This window comes from Pezoporus wallicus, unplaced genomic scaffold, assembly GCF_028554395.1.
Source record: "Pezoporus wallicus isolate ANWC-B61680 ecotype Strahan unplaced genomic scaffold, APGP_CSIRO_Pwel_v1 contig_7545, whole genome shotgun sequence".
Classification (NCBI taxonomy): Eukaryota; Metazoa; Chordata; class Aves; order Psittaciformes; family Psittacidae; genus Pezoporus; species Pezoporus wallicus.
In genome coordinates this window covers 2,908,449-2,926,435 of record NW_026642398.1, presented here as the reverse complement: position 1 = coordinate 2,926,435, position 17,987 = coordinate 2,908,449, and the positions used below count along the sequence as shown (strand labels likewise).

Below are 17,987 nucleotides of genomic sequence, written 5' to 3'. Positions count from 1 at the left end.
CTACTATGTGCATGTTCATTAGCCGGCAGGGTCTGAGACATAAATCATTAGCTTTCTGTCAGGGCCAGAGAAAACAGGACTTGAGAGACATAAAATCTCTAGGTAGTCCTTAAGAAAAAGGATGAGACCCCCCTAAAGGGGAAACTAAAGATGTCCAGGGTTGTACTTGGGCTAGAAAAGAACATTGTGGAACATGGTGCTGCCATGGGCTCACCTGCACCTTCAGAGAACCCCTGGACAAGGAACCTGCACTTTCTCAGCCTGGCAACAACTTTGAACAGTGAAAAGGGGAAAATCTGGCTACTTAACTAGATACAGATGTGAAAACATGTACCAGGAAGAGAAGCAGGGAACACTTCAGATGCCTTTGATAGACCAGTGATAGCAACTTGCTTAGTGTAATGCTTCAACTCTCCGTGATTTTTTAGGCTATGAGATCCACTTCCAGACTATTAGGAAAGCTTTTCCATTTTCTACCTAACAGGCAGCTAATCCATACGTATCCACTGCAATATTGCTCTCAGGAGCATCCCGCATCCAAACAACAGTTATCAATGACAGAATCAAGGCAATCTATTTTGCCACCCCAAAGCTCTATCAGAAGCAGCATGAAGTTGACAATATTTTCTCTCGTGCTTCCTTTCCACACTGCCAGTGGATACTGGCAGAGAACTTGTCTAAAGAAACAAGTGCTGGACACTTTGCGAACTTGTGGTTGCCAGTAGATGTCATTATATACCAGCAAAGCACCTGCCAGCCAGGGACCAATGCCAAGGAGAGTAATGTTTTCTGAGTTTATATATGGAAAAAACCCCAAGTTGCTAGTATTCTTGCACTGCTGAGAATTGAGCTGTCACGATGCCCAATTAGTATGCGATCTGGTTTCGAGCTGTTTATTACAATCTGCAGCTGTTATTCTGGGTCACAGAAAACTACCAAATTTATCTAAAAACCTTTATTATTGTTAAGAAAAAAATAACTCCTTCAAACCAAGGTTATTTAATTGTGCAGAATGTACTTTAACTACAGTTAGGAGGACTCAAAAATACTCAACACACAGACCAAAACTGCCTGCATACATAAGAAGATTCAGAACATACTCTGAGTAGTAAAGCAGATACTAATACTACTGCACTTCACCTTTTAATCAGAAGATTCATTAAAGATACCACAGATACAAATGACTCCAGTGAGCTTCATGACAGCTTTATAAAGCAGATGAGGTGTTATTATACAGATGTTTAAGTGCTGGAATGAGAGGTTAATTGCTGAGTGGCCTTAACCAGCTAAAGTCAGTAGATAAGAATTGTTCCTGAGAGAAATGATTCCCAGCACAATCAGAATTAAAAACCCATAGATATTGCACTTCCAATTTTCATTACCTGGTAAGTTTGGGCTATGTTCACACTATTCTTATATTCAGCAATGAAGTAAGAAGATCTGAGTGCTAAGGAGGCAATGTTTCCATAGCCATTGTCTCGAAGGAACACAAATTTGTGGGCAGTTGGGGTTTTGTTTTGTTTTCAGATGTAAAACTCAATAGTATCCCAGTAGTATCTCTAAGCTTGGAGTTGTTTCCCCATCTTCTTACTATCAGTGTATGCTCACTGAATGAGCACTGGCCGATGTCCTGGATGGTGATGCGCAGTCTCCTGCTGTCTGCTCCTTCCTTAGACTCTTAGAGACACCCTTCAGCTCACTGGACTGGGTGGCATCTAAGAGTTTTGGGACTTAGTGACATTGTCTGAGTAGTCCAAACAAGGCCTATAACCTCACTGGAGCACCTTCCTGGCACCAGGTTTAAAGCTTCAGCAGTGAAAAGGCCACACACATCATCTTTTGGAGCCAGTATCAGTTTGATTTGGAACTTGCAGGAATAAGGATGAATTCTTGGTTCATGCAAGCACAGGCTCCACATTGTTTAAGGACTAAGAGATCACATCCTGCTTCTAGAAGTTCAGATGATTGTTCCCCTCCTTTGTATTGAAGCTGTTTTCAAGCTCTCATCTTGAGCTTGAAGCTTGGCAATATACCCTGCTAATCCTGACTCAGAGTCACTTTTCTGGCTTCGAGTTAAACTTCTTTCACCAACAGACATGTCTGGTGCTCTGGGCTCTCAGCTGAACCTGGCTACCACCACTGACCCATCCTGCTCCCTTGCTGGTTTGCTATGGGATAAGCCCTGGCTTGTGAGGTCCCTGCACTGTCAATCACAGTATTGCTCACAGCTCTATCTCCCTTAGGGCGCACACTGACACTCAGGGACCTCACTCTCAGATATTATTACAGCTCCATGTGTCTGAAATACCACTTCCAGGCTGAGCCTCACCTGCAACCAAGTCCCAAGATCCATCACTTCAAAACACCCAAGCAAAAGCTTTCATTTGCTATCAATCCAGCACAGAGCAGACAACTCCAGCTCTGCCTGCAGCACCTTCTGCAGGCAGAACTGCATTCATTTCTTGTGCCCCAGGTTACTGGATGCTCACCAGCCCTGACTCAGAGGCACTGCACCCCTGCTAATTTGGAAAGCCCTGCTGACAGCACAGCACTGGTGTAAAGAAGTTGCCTGGATTTCAGGTCAGACCTTTCTTATATTCAGCTCAGGGCAAAGACAGGGAACACAGGGCTCTGTGTGGACAGACTGTGTCTAAAGGGATAGATTTCCACAGCTTTTCCAGAAGTCCTAAAAATTGCAATAACTCCATTAGGAAGACGAGAGAAGGGGAAGCAAAGCCTTTGTTTGAAGGATCTAGCAGGCAAGGTACACAAAGTCTGAAGGGAAAGAGGTTCTCCAGCTCCATTTTACAGGAACAGACTGGCTGCTTTGCCCAAAGTCAGAAAATCTGTTAGAGACAAGTTTTAATCCTGGTCTCCTGCAGCCTTAACTACCTGCCTGCTTTTCTTTTCTATGCTTGGTCTTGCAGTCACCACATCTCTAATAAACCAAGCCACACCTGAGGCTTTATCCTCATTAGAAATACTATGATAAACCTTCTGCATTTTTATCAGAGCAAGTCATTACCAAGGAAAAAAAAACAACAAAACATTGTTAGGAGAATATAGACTTAATCAACTAAAGTTGGTTTTGTGATTATTAGCATGAAGGGAAGCAGATAAAGCACAAAGGGAAAGCTCGGATACTCTTGGAAACATATTAGTCTGGGAGGTCTCAATGTAAACCATAATGAAACCTTCATTCACCATCTCTGCTGAAGGTGGGTGCTTCTGGTCAGTTTTGTCCTCTGACAGATTTGGTTGCTGTGGAAAATTACAGTAATGATCACTTCACCCAATGTTTCATGACACTTTTCTTGTGTTTTCTACTCTTCTTCTACAGCTGCAGACAGTGTTGGCCCAACCTGAGTGGACTGTGGAAACTTCTGTCCCCTTCTGGGCAATGAGCGTGTTAGGAACCTAAGAATCCTAGAATCAGCTAGGTTGGAAAAGACCTCTAAGATCATCAAGTCCAAATATCTACCAGCCGTCAGGACAAAGGTCCAAAGGTCCAGCTGCTTCTTGTCCCATCTGCAGCAGTGGCCTTAAGAGAGGCTTCTCTAGCCTACTGTCCCACTATCATCAATCACAGTTTGCAGAGACTCGCATCCTGAAGCATAGTTAATGTCTTTGTACTAGATGTTTACAGATGTCTCTCTTTAATTAACTTATATGCACTTTTGTAAGCACTTTTTGTAACCTCCAGAGCTGACTGCAATGAAGAGCTTGAATATCAACTGTATGAAAAGCAACTTCATTTTGTTCATTTTAAACTTGAGAGCAGCTAGTTTGATTTGCTTCCCCTTAGCTTTTACAATAGAATGAACAATGAGAAATATTTTCCTACTGATATCTCCATACCCCTCAAAATTTTAACAGATTTTCATCATACCCCCTCCAAAGTCATCGCTTTTCCAAGCGGTTTCCATCTGCAGAGACTTCTCTCTACCATTGACCTTTAGGATGCTTCACCACCAGTGCTTAATACTTTGTACTTTGCAAGACATGGGTGTCAGTTTTAGAAAGCCTCTAAGTTAAACTTTGCACAGAGGCATTAGAAGGGTAGGCTGGCTCATGATGTGGATGGCTGTGCCCCAGGAATGCAGACCTCATGCTCTACTGAACCTTCCTTGTCATACATGGTTTCCCTGACTTCGGAGAAGTCATTGAAACCCCATCTTGCTTGAATCACATCCAAAAACACTCTACAGGTGTTCCTTCTGCCCTCACTCCTCTCGTGCTCCTCTTGGATCAACAGAGGTTTGAAGATTTGAGTTATAACCCTTGCAGGACAAGGCCATCTGATATCTATTTGAATAACCTACAGAATAAAGCCAAAACATTGCCCTTCATAGTGATCATATTATAGAATTGGATATTTGCCTATGTATAATAATCAATTTATTAACATATGGGTGTGTAAAACAAGTGAATGACCACACAGTAAAGGAATACAGATTTGTGAGCAGAAATATGACAGACTACATCTAATGCCACAGGGATGAAACACTATGTCATGGTTTAACCCCAGCCAGCAAGTATGTACCATGCAGTCACATACTGCTGCCCCACATTATGGTGGGATGGGAAGAAGAATTGGAAAAAAAGGAAAACCTACAGATTGAGATAAGAACAGTTTAATACTTAAAGTAATGGTGGTGTTCAAGGCCAGGCTGGACAGAACCTTGGGTGGCATGGTTTAGTGGGAGATGTTCCTGCCCATGGCAGGGGGGTTGGAACTGGATGGTCTTCAGGTCCTTTCCAACCCTAACTATTCTATGATTCTATAATAACAATGAAAAGGCTGGGAGGGTGTAAACCCCAAGGAAAATAGACAAGAAACCCCCAAGTGATGCACAATACAATTGCTTCCCACCCACTGACCAGCACCCAGCCTGACCCGAGCAGAGATCCATCCTTTCTGGGTGACTCCCCCCAGTTTCTATACTGGGCATGATGTGCTGTGGTATGGAATACCCCTATGGCTGGTTTGGGTCAGGCGTCCTGTTTCTGCTTCCTCCTGGTTTCCCGTGCCCCTCCTCACTGTCACAGCATGAGACTGAAAAGTCCTTGATCAGGGTAAACATTACTTAGCAACAACTGAAACATCGATGTATTATCAGCATTGTTCTCATGATAAAGCCAAAATGCAGCACTACATCAGCTACTAGGAATAAAATTAACTCTATCCCAGCTGAAACCAGGACACACTACCAGGGCTGAAAGATGCTAGTCAACAGTGGAAAGTTAAGAATCAGAACAGAGCACTGGCAGCTGAATCACACCTACCCAGGAAACCCACTTGAGAGCAGTTCACAAGAGCACCTGAAGATGCATTATTTTCTTGTTGTGTTTTTGTATCTAAGCACAATTACTTGGTATGTGCATACACGTTTCTGTATGTGAAAAGCACTGTCTACCAGGCTGAGATACTTAAGTCTGAACAGAACATCCTCAGCTGCTGCTTGAGCCATGACACTGTGAATTTCCTGGCTTTCAAAGTCACACAAGACCTCACATCAACATGAATTACGTTTTTAGCCACAGCTGCTGTTATTTTTTGGTTTTCCATTAAAGATGTGCTTGGCATGGCATGTGTGTTAATACAAACATTTTGGCTTTAACTTAGTGATGTAACTGAGGTAATGGCCTGGAGAAGCAAGGCCAGTGTCTGCTGTCCTCCTGGAAAAGCACAGGGTTTGCCCTCTAACAAATGCCTCAGACCTGACATTACTGCCCTACACACAACTTGGCAACAGCATGATCCTGCAGGTGTTAGGCGCTAGTATAGCTGGAAAGCAGTGATATAATAAAGGGATGATTTTAATCTTGTCATCTCAGTCATTTCAAAGGTGAGGTAACTTCATTCTATCAACACTTCAGATGTGAGCCTTAGGATAGAGAGCAGTCCACAGCACATGTACAGCAACAATTGCACAGGCTGCAGTTGTTTGACACCCACTATCTCTGATCCAGTTGCCTAGCACTGGCCCATACCCATAAAAATGAAGGAGACATAAAACTGTGACAGTTAGAGTGGAAAATAAGAATTTATGCTCATGCAGCCATTGTAGCACAGCAGGCAAACAAACAGGGGCCATGTGAATCCTTTCTTTCAGGTGTAGCACAGCAGGCAAACAAACAGGGGCCATGTGAATCCTTTCTTTCAGGTGTTCTCCTGTCTAGGAAGGGTTTCATTCCACAGTCTTTCCTCTCTTTTTCAGGAGTATAGATGGCAATTAGCATTGCAAGCACTTGCATCCCCATGGCTCTGGCTACTTCCTCCTCACAGGCACTTCTGATGCCAAGACATCAGCATGGAATTCTGCCCCTTTATGCAATAGTGATCCATCATATGCATACCACCTCCATGGCTGATCTCCCCTGGTTACAGTCCTACCCCTTTCTGCTGCTGAAGGCTCACCTTTGTACCTGAAGGCTGACCCTGAAGATGATCTTTTGTGTTTGGGGGAAAATTATACACACAGGCACGTCACCAAGGAGAGCAGTTTTGGGCACCTCAGTATAAGAACACCAAACTAATAGACTGTGTCCAGAGGAGGGTGCCCAAAATGGTGAAAGCCCTTAAGGACAAGACTTAGGAGGATCAGCTGAAGTCACTTGTTTGTTCAGCTTGCAGATGAGAAGACTGAGGAGTGACCCCATCACAGTCTACATCTTCTTCAAGAGAGGCAGTGGAGAGAGGTGATGATCTCCTCCCTCTGGTGACCAGTGACAGGACATGAGGAAGTGGAATGAAGCTTCTGAATGAAGTCCAGATTAGACATTAGGAAAAGGTTCTCCCCTGCGAGGGTGGTCAGGCACTGGAACAGGCTCCCCAGGGAAGTGGTCATGCACGAAGCCTGTCAGAGTTCAAGGAGCATCTTAGTCGTATGGTTTTAGGCAGTCCTGCAAGAAGCAGGTAGTGGGACTCAATGATCCTTATGGATCCCTTCCAACTTGAGACATTCTATGATTCTATATCTCCAGGGAACCTTTTTAACCAAGCCAGCAAAGTACACCTGATATATCCTTTCTCTTTAGCAGCCACTCAGCCACTGGGCAGAGTGTACCACAGGGCACAAACACACTGGGTTTCAAATACACAGATGTTGCCTTGGCTGGCAGAATTACCAAATAAACTACACAAGCTGGCCATAAACTCAAGGATCTCCATGCCTACACATTCATTTGGGGCAGTACATGTTGTTTGGCTATCTCAGTCAAAGAAGTTCTACGCATACTGTGGGGTCCTTTTATATTTCCCCCTCCAGTCAAGACTTGCAGATGTATTTTTCTAGGCATGACAAAAATACAGATGATGTTTTCCAACACTTCTCTGCAGAAATCAAAACATAAGAAAACAAGAACTTGCTTCAACTGCAGCACAACTCATACTGTAAACACTGTGCTTTCCATCAGACTGACTCTCACCACCTGCTAAACACGAGCTGGTTTCCAAAGGCTGAATCCTGAGTCTCAAAGGCTAAAGAGTGGCTGTCAGCAAGAGGTCTGCAGGAAGATGGATGCAGAAGTGTGCACTTTATAGCCCCCATGTCTCTAGTCTGGCTCAATAGTAGTTCCTGCCATGAGCAACCCTCATTTAGGTTGTAACTTCACATACATTATCACTATGTACAATCAATATATCATGATCATAGAAAGAACAAATGAGAAGATGCAGTGGCGATAAGTGCCATATTCTTGCTAGCGCAGCACTCTTCCTACCAGACCACAGTCCAATATAATTTTAAATTCCCTGAGCAAATGGGTAGCCACAGACCCTGGAAAACAGCTCTACAGATGCTGAATCCCATTTTCAGCATGAACCATGACTTCCTCCTCAATACATCCATCTATCTCCCAGACCTTCATGTCAATCTTTATCCATCATTTCCCACAAATTGGAAATTCATTTTGATAAGGAAAACATCCACAACCAGGTGTGATACGGAGCTACAGAGAAGAAGAGCTCCTTCTCCTCTGCATTCTAGGTCTTCAGCCTCATTTTGTTGTGGGGAATGGGAAGTTTGCAGCCAGAATTGCCTGGAAACCAGTCTTTTTTAATGCAAATTAATCTACTTATGGTACTTGTTTTACATTATTGACAAACATCATTGAAAAGGTTTTCCAAGACAGATAATCTAGCAATTTTCAATGGTTAGTCTGTATCCTCAGTTTTAACCTCCAAGTCTTGTTACTTCCTGCCTAGTGTTTGCAGTAAGATATTCTGGCATTTGTCCTTCAGGTCACTAATGAAAATATCCAATCAAAAGAAACAGTGTGACAGTCTCCTCATGACCCAGATTTAATCCTGTTGAAAATTCAATAAACTCAACATTATACTTTCCCTTTGTTTTCCAACCTTCTAGCCAGCTGCTTTACTGCATTATCCTCCACATACTCGCTGCTGCTTACACAAAGCAACAATTATGATTTCCACTTGATAGCATTTTAAATAGCCAATGCACAAAGGAAACTCAAAGAACACAAAGGGGACAAGCAATGGACACTCAGAATCTTATCTGCAGGAGGAACATAACACAATCAAAAAGTTCCCCACAGAGATCCAACTGTATCACTTCGCTTGCATCCTGTGCACTCCAAAAGCAACCTGTGAGCTATGGAAACCAACAGCAAGCAACTCTAATTTAATTAGTCCAATGAAGGATTAGATCTTACCTTCTCTCCTTTTTCTCCTCTGCCATAGATTCTACCCTAGAAATGAAAGAAGGAAAAAGGCATATCAAAGGACATTGTAAATATGTATTTCACCTTTTCCTTGTTATATATCTGAAATACATCTATCTCTCCATATATATCACATCTTTCTCTATATCTATCTATCTGTACATACATACAAGTCACAGGACAGCTGCTACAGGGAAAGCAATTTTATTTGGGCATAATTCCTTAGTAATAATTCAGTGACAAATTAAAACAGTGAATCTATCCTCACTTCTCCTGCTGCAGTCAGAAACACATCTTATTTTTTATTCAGGGCAGAGTCTGACATTACAGTTCCAAAATCAAAGATGCCAACAATACTCATGAGAATAAATTTTACATAGGGTTAAAGATTTTCTCACCTAAAACCTCAGCCTGACATTTGCATTAATTGCAGCTGAGGAAAGCTCTACCTTGGTCATATGAATGTAAAACAGTTGAGAGATTTGCATCTTCGTTATGTTCAGTTGCCTCACACTGTCCCCATTAGATGCACAGGTGTGTTATAATCAAGTACACCCAAGTAACATATTTTAATTAGAAGGCCAACACTAAGTCAGTTACCAGCTTTATTCAGGGGTGAACCCATTTATTCCATCCTGCTCCAAGAAATTACAGCGGGTGGCAGAAAGATTAGCTTCCCCCTGGGATTAAGGCCCAGCAGAGGGAACATATTCCACAGTGCACATTGACATGGTGAGCAAGTTCTCACCATAAAGGAGAAAAAACTACTTGCATTTCCATCTCGTTATGTAAAATCATTCTGTATTTCTTACTTACTGACTCTCCTTTTTCTCCTCTGAGCCCAGGAAGCCCTTGGGTGCCACTTTCTCCCTTGAAAAAGAAAGAATGTTAATACCACAGATTTGATTTAATTCATTCCTTTCTTGACAAGCATAGAAATAACAAGTGAGATTTCCTCTTACATCTTCCTTTTGGACTTGTAGTGTTTGTATTTTGTGGCCAGCTTTGCACTGTTTTGGGAAGCAATGCAACAAGAGTTTGACTGAGATTGCAGATGCTTCTTATCCCACCCCTCTACAGCCAAGATTTCAGCTCCTGCCATGAGGTTTGGTGTTCCTCATTGCATTTATGCTGAATTGAATGTCCAAGTTCTCAAATTGATTTTATAACCTATGTTTCAAATAAAAATACTGCTAGAAGACTTCAGAGTATATTGGTAAGGCAGAGAGCTTTCTCTTGGGAGGTACTTCACTAGGTCTTACTTTCTATTAAGCCAGGAAGAACTTGGAAAGTTGGTTTGCATAAGACCTAAAGGGTACACACCTAAAATATGGGAAAAATAAGCCAGCAAATATGTCAAGATTTTTAGAGCTATTAAAAATATCAAACCCTCTTGTTTTCATTCATGGTAGACTTCATAATCAGCTAAATCCTGCCTTCTGATGCAGGAGTGTGCAGCACACACACTGTTACTTTCCTTGCTGGCTCCAATGAAAGAGAGGGAAGGGAACACAGGTGAAAAGACAGCTGAAAACATACAGATTATGATGGGTAAATGAATGAAAACTGGAGAAGTAAATACATAGGGAGGAAAGGAGAAAATGGTTAATCAAAACCCCACTAAAACCTTTTCTTCATGTGTCTCCTAAAAAGGACAGGGATGAAAGGGATAAAAACCCCTCCAAGCTGATGCATAGTTACATAAATATTCATCAGGTACAGAGCTAAAAGTGATGTCAAAAACAGCAAACAAAAATACCTGCAAATAATTTTCACATACTTCTCTGCAGTCACAAAGCTGGAAGAAGGACCAGCTGAGCATAGACCCATTGCTAAAATGAGTTTAAGTCAATGTGTAGAGTTGACACCAGCTCCTTCAATTGCACTAGCACTGGGAGCTGCTGGAGAGCAGAGGGCTCTGCCCTCACACCACTACCTAGTTCCTGCCTGATTCTCACCCAAAAGGTATATACCTGCAGTACACTGTGCTGAGCTCCCCATCCATCACTGTCAAATACATCCTCACCTATTTGTGTCTCCCACTGTCTTCTGCTTGTAGGGAGTTCAGACACTTCAGTATAGACTGGCATCAAGCTGAAAATGTCTCCAACCTGAAGCAGCACCCTCCAGTGCTACAGCTGCAAGAGGCCCAATGACCCCTGCACTCCCCAGATCTCACAGGAGTATTTAATTTGTGTCTCTATTTGATTTATCCTGATCTATGCCCCCCCCCCCCCCCAATGTGTTTAGCCGAAACATTTCTCAGGATCATGCTTTCTTTCCCCAGGTGAGGACAGGCTTCTGAAAGCACAGGAAATATGAAAGTTTCTTTCTTTAACTTTTATCTCTTTTTTTTTTTTGTCAAAAGAAAGAAACCTCACAGAACAAGCTGCATATAGGCAAAACCACAGTCACAGTCAATTCAAATAGGCTGTGGCAAAGCTCTTAAAAGTTTTCTTATGCAGCCACCTCTTTTAAGTCACTTCAGCTATACCGAATCTCCTTTTAATGGGGGGGGGAAAAAAACACATCCCGCTACAGCATGTCTGATACACTGGACTTCACAGACTTCCCAAAGGCAGGTAAGCAATGTTGGTTTTATGATGTAGACAAAACTACATCTCGCAGAAGAGTGACTCTCTCTAAACTCAGATCAACAGCAGTTCTGGAAGAAAGCAGAAGCCTACTGACTAACAGCCCAGTGCCCCAACCAGCCAGCCTGCAAACAACACAACAGCAAGGTAGGTATGGAAGGAAAGTAAATTAGCCTGAGCTATCATTAGCATCTAGAATTTAGCAATAAGATCCTGCTTCAGGCATGTCAGTCAATTTTTCTAAAGCTATTCCCTGCCTCACTCTTTCCCAATACCATCCTTTATTGTATCTCCTTCCAAAACATGCATGTTCTGTTTGCATGCATTATCCTCAGTTTGGAAGCATGGGTAACTCAGGCAGAGGTTCTCATTGCTGAGGAATGTTTTCCTCTATAAACTGCAAGTACTCCTGTATCTCCCTGCCTTTGGAGGCTTAAATTATAGAGGAACAGAAACTCATTGTCTTCCCACACTTATTATACAAGTCAAATATTTTCACTGATCAGATGGTACCAAAAGAAAAGCCTGTCCAAACCTCCAAAAAGAAGGAATATGTTATGGGAGATCAGGAGAGCAGAGCCTAAACACCAGTCCTTCCATTTTCAACTTATATAACAGCCACATTCACTTAACAGACCCTCAAACTGGCTTTTTTAAGAAAGGAAAACAGAAAGAATCATATTATTCCTTCTTTGGATAAAGGATGAAAAAGACATCAGTCTGAGGAAAGTGAAGCAAACCCAAGTGCTGCCTTAGCTTGGAGAAGGAGCTTCACAGTCTTTCAGCATTTGCCAACCTCCCCAAAGTTCCCTGTCCTGTGAGACAAAGCTCCCAAATGCCAAAGGGGCAGAGGGGTGTATCTCTGACCTCTCTCCCTGTTTATATCCCCTGGTGGGGCTTGTTTCTCAGGTGAATCCTACCACCTGTGTGCTGGTTTCCTAATACAGCTGAACCAGCTGCTTTGTGGGTTCCTAGATGACCATATAGTCTCTCACAATGCACTTCTCATTATCGGTTATCAGACTGTAAAATCTCTCTTGGGCCCCAGTCATTTAGAGGTAGAATTCAGCTTTGCAACTCATCCCAAATAAGGGATACTCAATAGTGATGGTGTCTATATAGAAAATGTTTAATTTTGACTCAGAGTCCTGCTGTCCCTGCTCATAGCAAGGAGTTGGAACTCGATGATCTTTAAGGTCCCTTCAACCTAAACCATTCTATGTCTATGTTTCCATCTTTTCCTGATAATTTCTTTCCTTATTCATTTGTTCACTCCTTCCTCTCTGTTTAGTCAATCAATGTTTGGTCTTTTCTTATGCTGTACCTGCTTGCTAGCCTGTTTTAATCAAACCTAAGAGTATAGGAGAGATCTTATGATTATTTTTAGTGTGGGCCCCCATGGGGTCTTAGTCTTTCCTTAATAAAGTATCAGGTGGTAACACTGGGGAATTGCAAATAGCATTGATTTTCTGTCCCATGGCCAGCATTTTAGCCTGGGTAGCTCAGTAATGTTGCAGAGAGAGGAGTGGAGAGTACTATTAGCTCACGCATATACAACAAGGACTGTCACAAGCCGGTCCTTGGCAATAGCGACGTAGTAGCTGCTGCTGAGGGTGATATACATTATTTAATCACAACATCTTTGCATGTCAGGAGCAAAGTCTATTCCTTGCCTTATTTAGCAGATGGAGAAGCTAAGTCTTTTGTCTCAAATCAGCACATCTGTACCAAATTGTTGTCACAGCCTAGATTTAAATCCCCAGCTTCCTGAGAATGCAACACAGTCCTGCCTCAGCTGAATACAAGTCTCAGACCACAACAGACAGGGAATAGTCACACGCATCTGCATTGCTCCTCAGCAACCCACCTGCAAGAGTGAGATGAACATTTTGGGATCTGATACAGAAAACCTGCTGATGCTGTGCGTATATAGAAACTATTTTGTATTCAAGTAGTACTTCCTGCACCCCAGCAGTGTGCCATGGTACACAGACAGACACCCTCACCAGCACATAGACCTTGTCAAAGCAGTGAAAGACAATGGGATGTCTTGCTGTCGGGCTCTTTTATTATTATCATCATTGTCCTTCTGCAACCTCCCAACAACAGTCATGGCTCTGCCATTCTTCAAAGAGCCCATCATTATTTAAGCTGTCACAGGTTAAAATAGAAAGTTGTTATTTATACACTCATGGAAGCATAAGGAAATATTTTCCGCAGTATCAGTCAGGCACATCTGAGCAGTAATGTGTCCATGTTCCTTCACACCAGCAGAAAGCATACTCCAAAACACATCTCATCAGCCAAAACTTCTCCCTGCAGACAGCAGATGAAGCCTCCCCAAAACCCCCACACCACATTTCTGAGGATGTCTGACCTCCCAAGATCCAGAGGTTTCTCCTTTCCCTTCCCACAGCTTTCCGTAACAATTGAGTAACTTTTGGTGAGGTGCAACTTGCTTATTCAGCAAACAGGTATAAATTCAGCAGCTGAATTTGCAGAATTTATTCAGATGTAAATAGGTTTGAATACAAATTATTGCCAAACATCTTTTTAAGCACACAGATGGTGAAATTTGGAACCAACACCACCGACTTCCACCTCTTCGGCAATATTGAGTCTTCCTTTTCTTCCTGTACAAGTGCTCCCTTTAAGCCAGTTGTCCCACAGGTCTATTTGTGACCAAGCACAGAAGGAAAATGTGTGACCAAGCACATATCAAAGAAGCTTGCAGGATATGCAGGATAATATAGAGTCCGCACTGTAAAACTGGAAGCAGACATCAGGACCACTCTCCTACCCTGTTATCTAGGAAGAAAACTACTGAGGAAAGTGGCCTGTATTTAACATCATGACTCAGACAGTCTTGCTAAAGATACCAGGTTGTGGCTAATCCTTTATCCTAGTCTCAGGAAATGCTCTAACAGCATGACTAGGAGCCTGCTAACTAACCAATAGATACCTATTACTGCTGAGCAAGGCACGGTACAGAAGCAGCACATGGGTTTCCAAGTAACTTCTCATAAAAGCTGTGCATGACCTAATGAATAACATTAACTTACAAATATGCCAGTTTAGAAGCTACAGGAAAAGATTTGGAGCACACTCTCAAGAATGACATAAAGCAACAACAGAGAAGTTCAAATGCAAGCCTAGAGCAAAGATGCAAGATGGACAGAGTCTCTTGCAGTCCCCACCTCATTCAAAACTATCTGAACTCAGTCAGATGCCAAACTGACTTTAATTTCTCAAAATCTTAACTCCTTGACTTGCTTTGAAAGCATTTTATTGTTTTTATGAAGCAAAGGAAGTAGCACATGTTACTGACCTTTTGACCTTTAGGACCTGCAGGGCCAATTGGACCTCTCTCCCCCTAAGACAAATAAAAAGAGATTAATCACACTGATGTTATCATTCTATTGCAAAACAAAGCCCTACAACAACTGGGAACAACCAAAATGTTTTCAGGTTTTAGGGGGGAACAGACTAAACCTGACGTGCCCTCATGAGCAATGACAATGAATCTGGTTTCTCAGATGTCCTAGTCACAGTAAATGTAGGCAAGCGCACTTCTTTTAAAAGCTATGAAGTTTTTTCAATGTAGCTATATTTACCTCCAGAATATCTTCTGTTTTACTTGAAGAAGGATGAATATAACTGGGCTGGGTAAGAATAAGCCCTTTGTTTCCAAGGTTTTTACCAGGACTATCAGCATGATCAAAATCACTAGATTAGGTAAAAAGAAAACATGTGGGAAGATGGCCATTACCTCTATTAACATTCCACCTATGACATACACTTGGCTGTCTCTTTCTACAAAGTGTTTTCCAGCTCTAGGTCTTCAAGTGCTTCACAAATACCCACTTGCATGGTGCCATACCCCTATTTCCAGACCTATCCAGCATGCTTCAAACTCATCCCAACACTCACCTTTTGTCCAGCAGGGCAGGAGCAGTTGAATGTCTTGAGGTGGCCAACTTGCTCGCTACCAACAGTGGGCCTTACTTCCGCTGGAGGTGCTTCAGTCAGGACCGTGACCTGGCACTACACCCAAACACCCAAGGTCATGATAAAGCCTTCAATGCTAGAAAACTTCCTCTTCTACCCACTTTAGAGAAACTGCGTAGGCATTACTGGATAACACACAGCTAAATGAGTCCTAGTGAGGAACACAATCCCACAAAAGCCATTCATTCAAGCAGCAGGGAAAAACATGGCAAAATGAACCATGAATCTCTTTAACCAAGATTGAGGGGAGAAGAATGCAAGGAAGGTGGAAGTTCATAATGACAGCTGGGCACAGGAAACTGGCAGCAACTGTTTAAGCTCTTCCCAAATAAAACCAGTGGGAAACATGTTGAATATTTCAGGCTACAATTCTGTTGTTCCATCATCACTTCAGGGTTTTGTTTCCCCTCACAGTTTGACAAAGAAAGATCAACTTGGAAACGTCAAACCCCAAATTCCTTATACTCATCCCTCTGCGGTGGTCCTCTTCTGGCACTGCTGTGTTACCCATTATATAGTTAGGTTTCATTCACCATCATTAAACAAATTATAATCCCACACTGCCATATATTCCCTGATTTACGTAATAGACTTCAAGGAAGAGTGTTCATGTGAAAATGAATAAGTGACAAAAAGAATCTTACTGGTCCAGAGGGAATGTCACAGCAGGTCTCCAGCTCAGCATGCCGAGAATCACAGTAAATAACCATCCGTTGAAGATCAAACTAGAAGACAAAGTGAGGCAATATCTCAGAGACAGTGAATTATTAAAGACTGCATGTCCTTTTGCTTGGAAACAAGCAGAGCAGATGAATACAAATAAAAAACAGAGGGGGCTAACTTCCTAGTGATTCTATGGATCCTGTAGACAGTATCCATCTCTTTCTATCAATAATAGACCAATATCTCAGCATGATCCAAGAGTACTGAGCTAATGAGACCTTAAATATGCCTATTAAAATTCTGGTGCAGGTTTTCATGCACATAAGGAGGCAAGTCCTGTCCAAATTTCTGTCTGAGAAGACTTATTCTGACCACCTCCATCCGTCCTAGAATTTCATCTAGACATGAAGTTTAGTTTTCCCCTGTTGTGCCTTGCATCTTCTGAAATTCTACCCTGCATGAGAAATGCTATTAGCATGTTTAATATGCACATTCCATCTATTTTGCACAGCTAAGAAAGATTACAGAAGTCTCAAAACACCAAACAATCACACATAAATTATATCAGTTTAACCCTGCTTCTGAATAATCAGGTCTAACCTACAGGCCTAAACTTTGGTTCAACTGGATCGAGTCATTTAATATCAGGTATCTTTTGTGGGGAACTGAAAACATGCCATGATCTTCCTGAGTTAACAACCTTTCTTTTTTCTCCCCAAATCTTCCTATCACAGATGGAAACATTCATAGTGCCATGGTCAGACAGCAGAAGACCTTTACATGTGTAGTTCAGTATACAGTTTGATGGTATTTGTGGATAATTTTCTCTGTATTTCTGATTTTCAATATTTCATATTCTGGGACTAGACAGAAAGATGAAATGTATTCCTCATTTTTAATCTCCATTACAGAGATACAGACAGTCTCACATAAAAAGACAACAAGTGCTGTAGATGATTCAACACCAATCTGTCTTAGCCATGTAACACAGGTAATATTTCAGTGACGCTGCTTCAGGAAAAGGGTATAACCCCTAAACACCCATTCATGTACTGCAAACCCAATGCTGATTGTTACTGCAGCTCTAATCAGCACACTCAGTACTTACATCAATGGGGACACTATCATACAAGCGTTTGCCAATCACAGTCTTTCCTTGAATGTCGATGTTTTCCCTGTCTTCAATAGGCAACACCTGCACCAGTCTGCAGTCTATGTAGAGTGAGACAGCCTTTGACTGAATGCTGAGGGCAATTTTGTGCCAGCTGCGGTCAAACAGATCACTGACTCGTTCATTGCGGAAGACCACTCTCACAGCGTCCTTGGTGAGCCCAACAGCGTTGTACTCTAAAGCTTTGTTCTCTCCATCCAGCCGGATCGAGACCTGAAAGCAGACAGAAGTGATTTTACTAATGAAGTACAAAGCCTTATCCTTACTTTTGCCTGCTTTCTACCACAACTGACACCCCCAGGTCAGGGATGGTACAGCATATGGCAAGAAGCCCAAGCAAATATCAGAGAATGGAGCTTTGTGTGAGATATGTACAGGGAGCCTGTTCTAGTAAATAAAGTCAGGGCAAAGCACAGGCTTGGGTGCAGACCTATGACCATCTAGAGACTTCTTTTCCGAGTATAATCCTTGACATGGTTTCAGCACATGCCACCTTGATGTCTCTCGGGCGATGCCTAGGCATGGCTGGGTGGTAGCACATGTCAGGGGCATCTCCCCAGAGGCAGATAACAAAGCTGAATTTGCTTTGGATCCCTCTATCCTGTGCAATCCTCTGTGTTCTTTAGTGCCATCACAAGTCCTCAGCTATCCCATGGGACATGGACACATGACTTATTGCCTAGTATGAAACCAATCTACTGAGCATGTAGCAGAGAAAACCATGTTTCATTTAATAAAGTACAGTTAATAATTGTCTTATAAACCTGTTGCCATTGTCTGAAACTCAGCCAAGTCCTCAAACTGCACCTATCCTTCCTCCAATGTGAGTTTCCCAAATCATTTCAAACACCACTCCCAAAGCA

At 42.3% G+C, this 17,987-nt stretch overlaps 1 protein-coding gene across 5 annotated transcripts in view; it reads right to left on the bottom strand.

Annotated features, from left to right (window-relative positions):
* Positions 1 to 17,987, bottom strand: part of COL22A1 (collagen type XXII alpha 1 chain) — a 220,934-nt gene that overhangs the window by 113,739 nt on the left and 89,208 nt on the right. For all 5 annotated transcript variants that reach the window (XM_057429787.1, XM_057429782.1, XM_057429784.1 and 2 more), the window contains 6 exons: positions 17,062 to 17,337; positions 15,935 to 16,015; positions 15,213 to 15,326; positions 14,611 to 14,655; positions 9,505 to 9,558; positions 8,680 to 8,715 (listed from right to left, as the gene is read on the bottom strand). In XM_057429787.1, the coding sequence (XP_057285770.1) occupies positions 8,680 to 8,715; positions 9,505 to 9,558; positions 14,611 to 14,655; positions 15,213 to 15,326; positions 15,935 to 16,015; positions 17,062 to 17,337 (606 nt within the window). The remainder of the gene's footprint in view (positions 1 to 8,679; positions 8,716 to 9,504; positions 9,559 to 14,610; positions 14,656 to 15,212; positions 15,327 to 15,934; positions 16,016 to 17,061; positions 17,338 to 17,987) is intronic.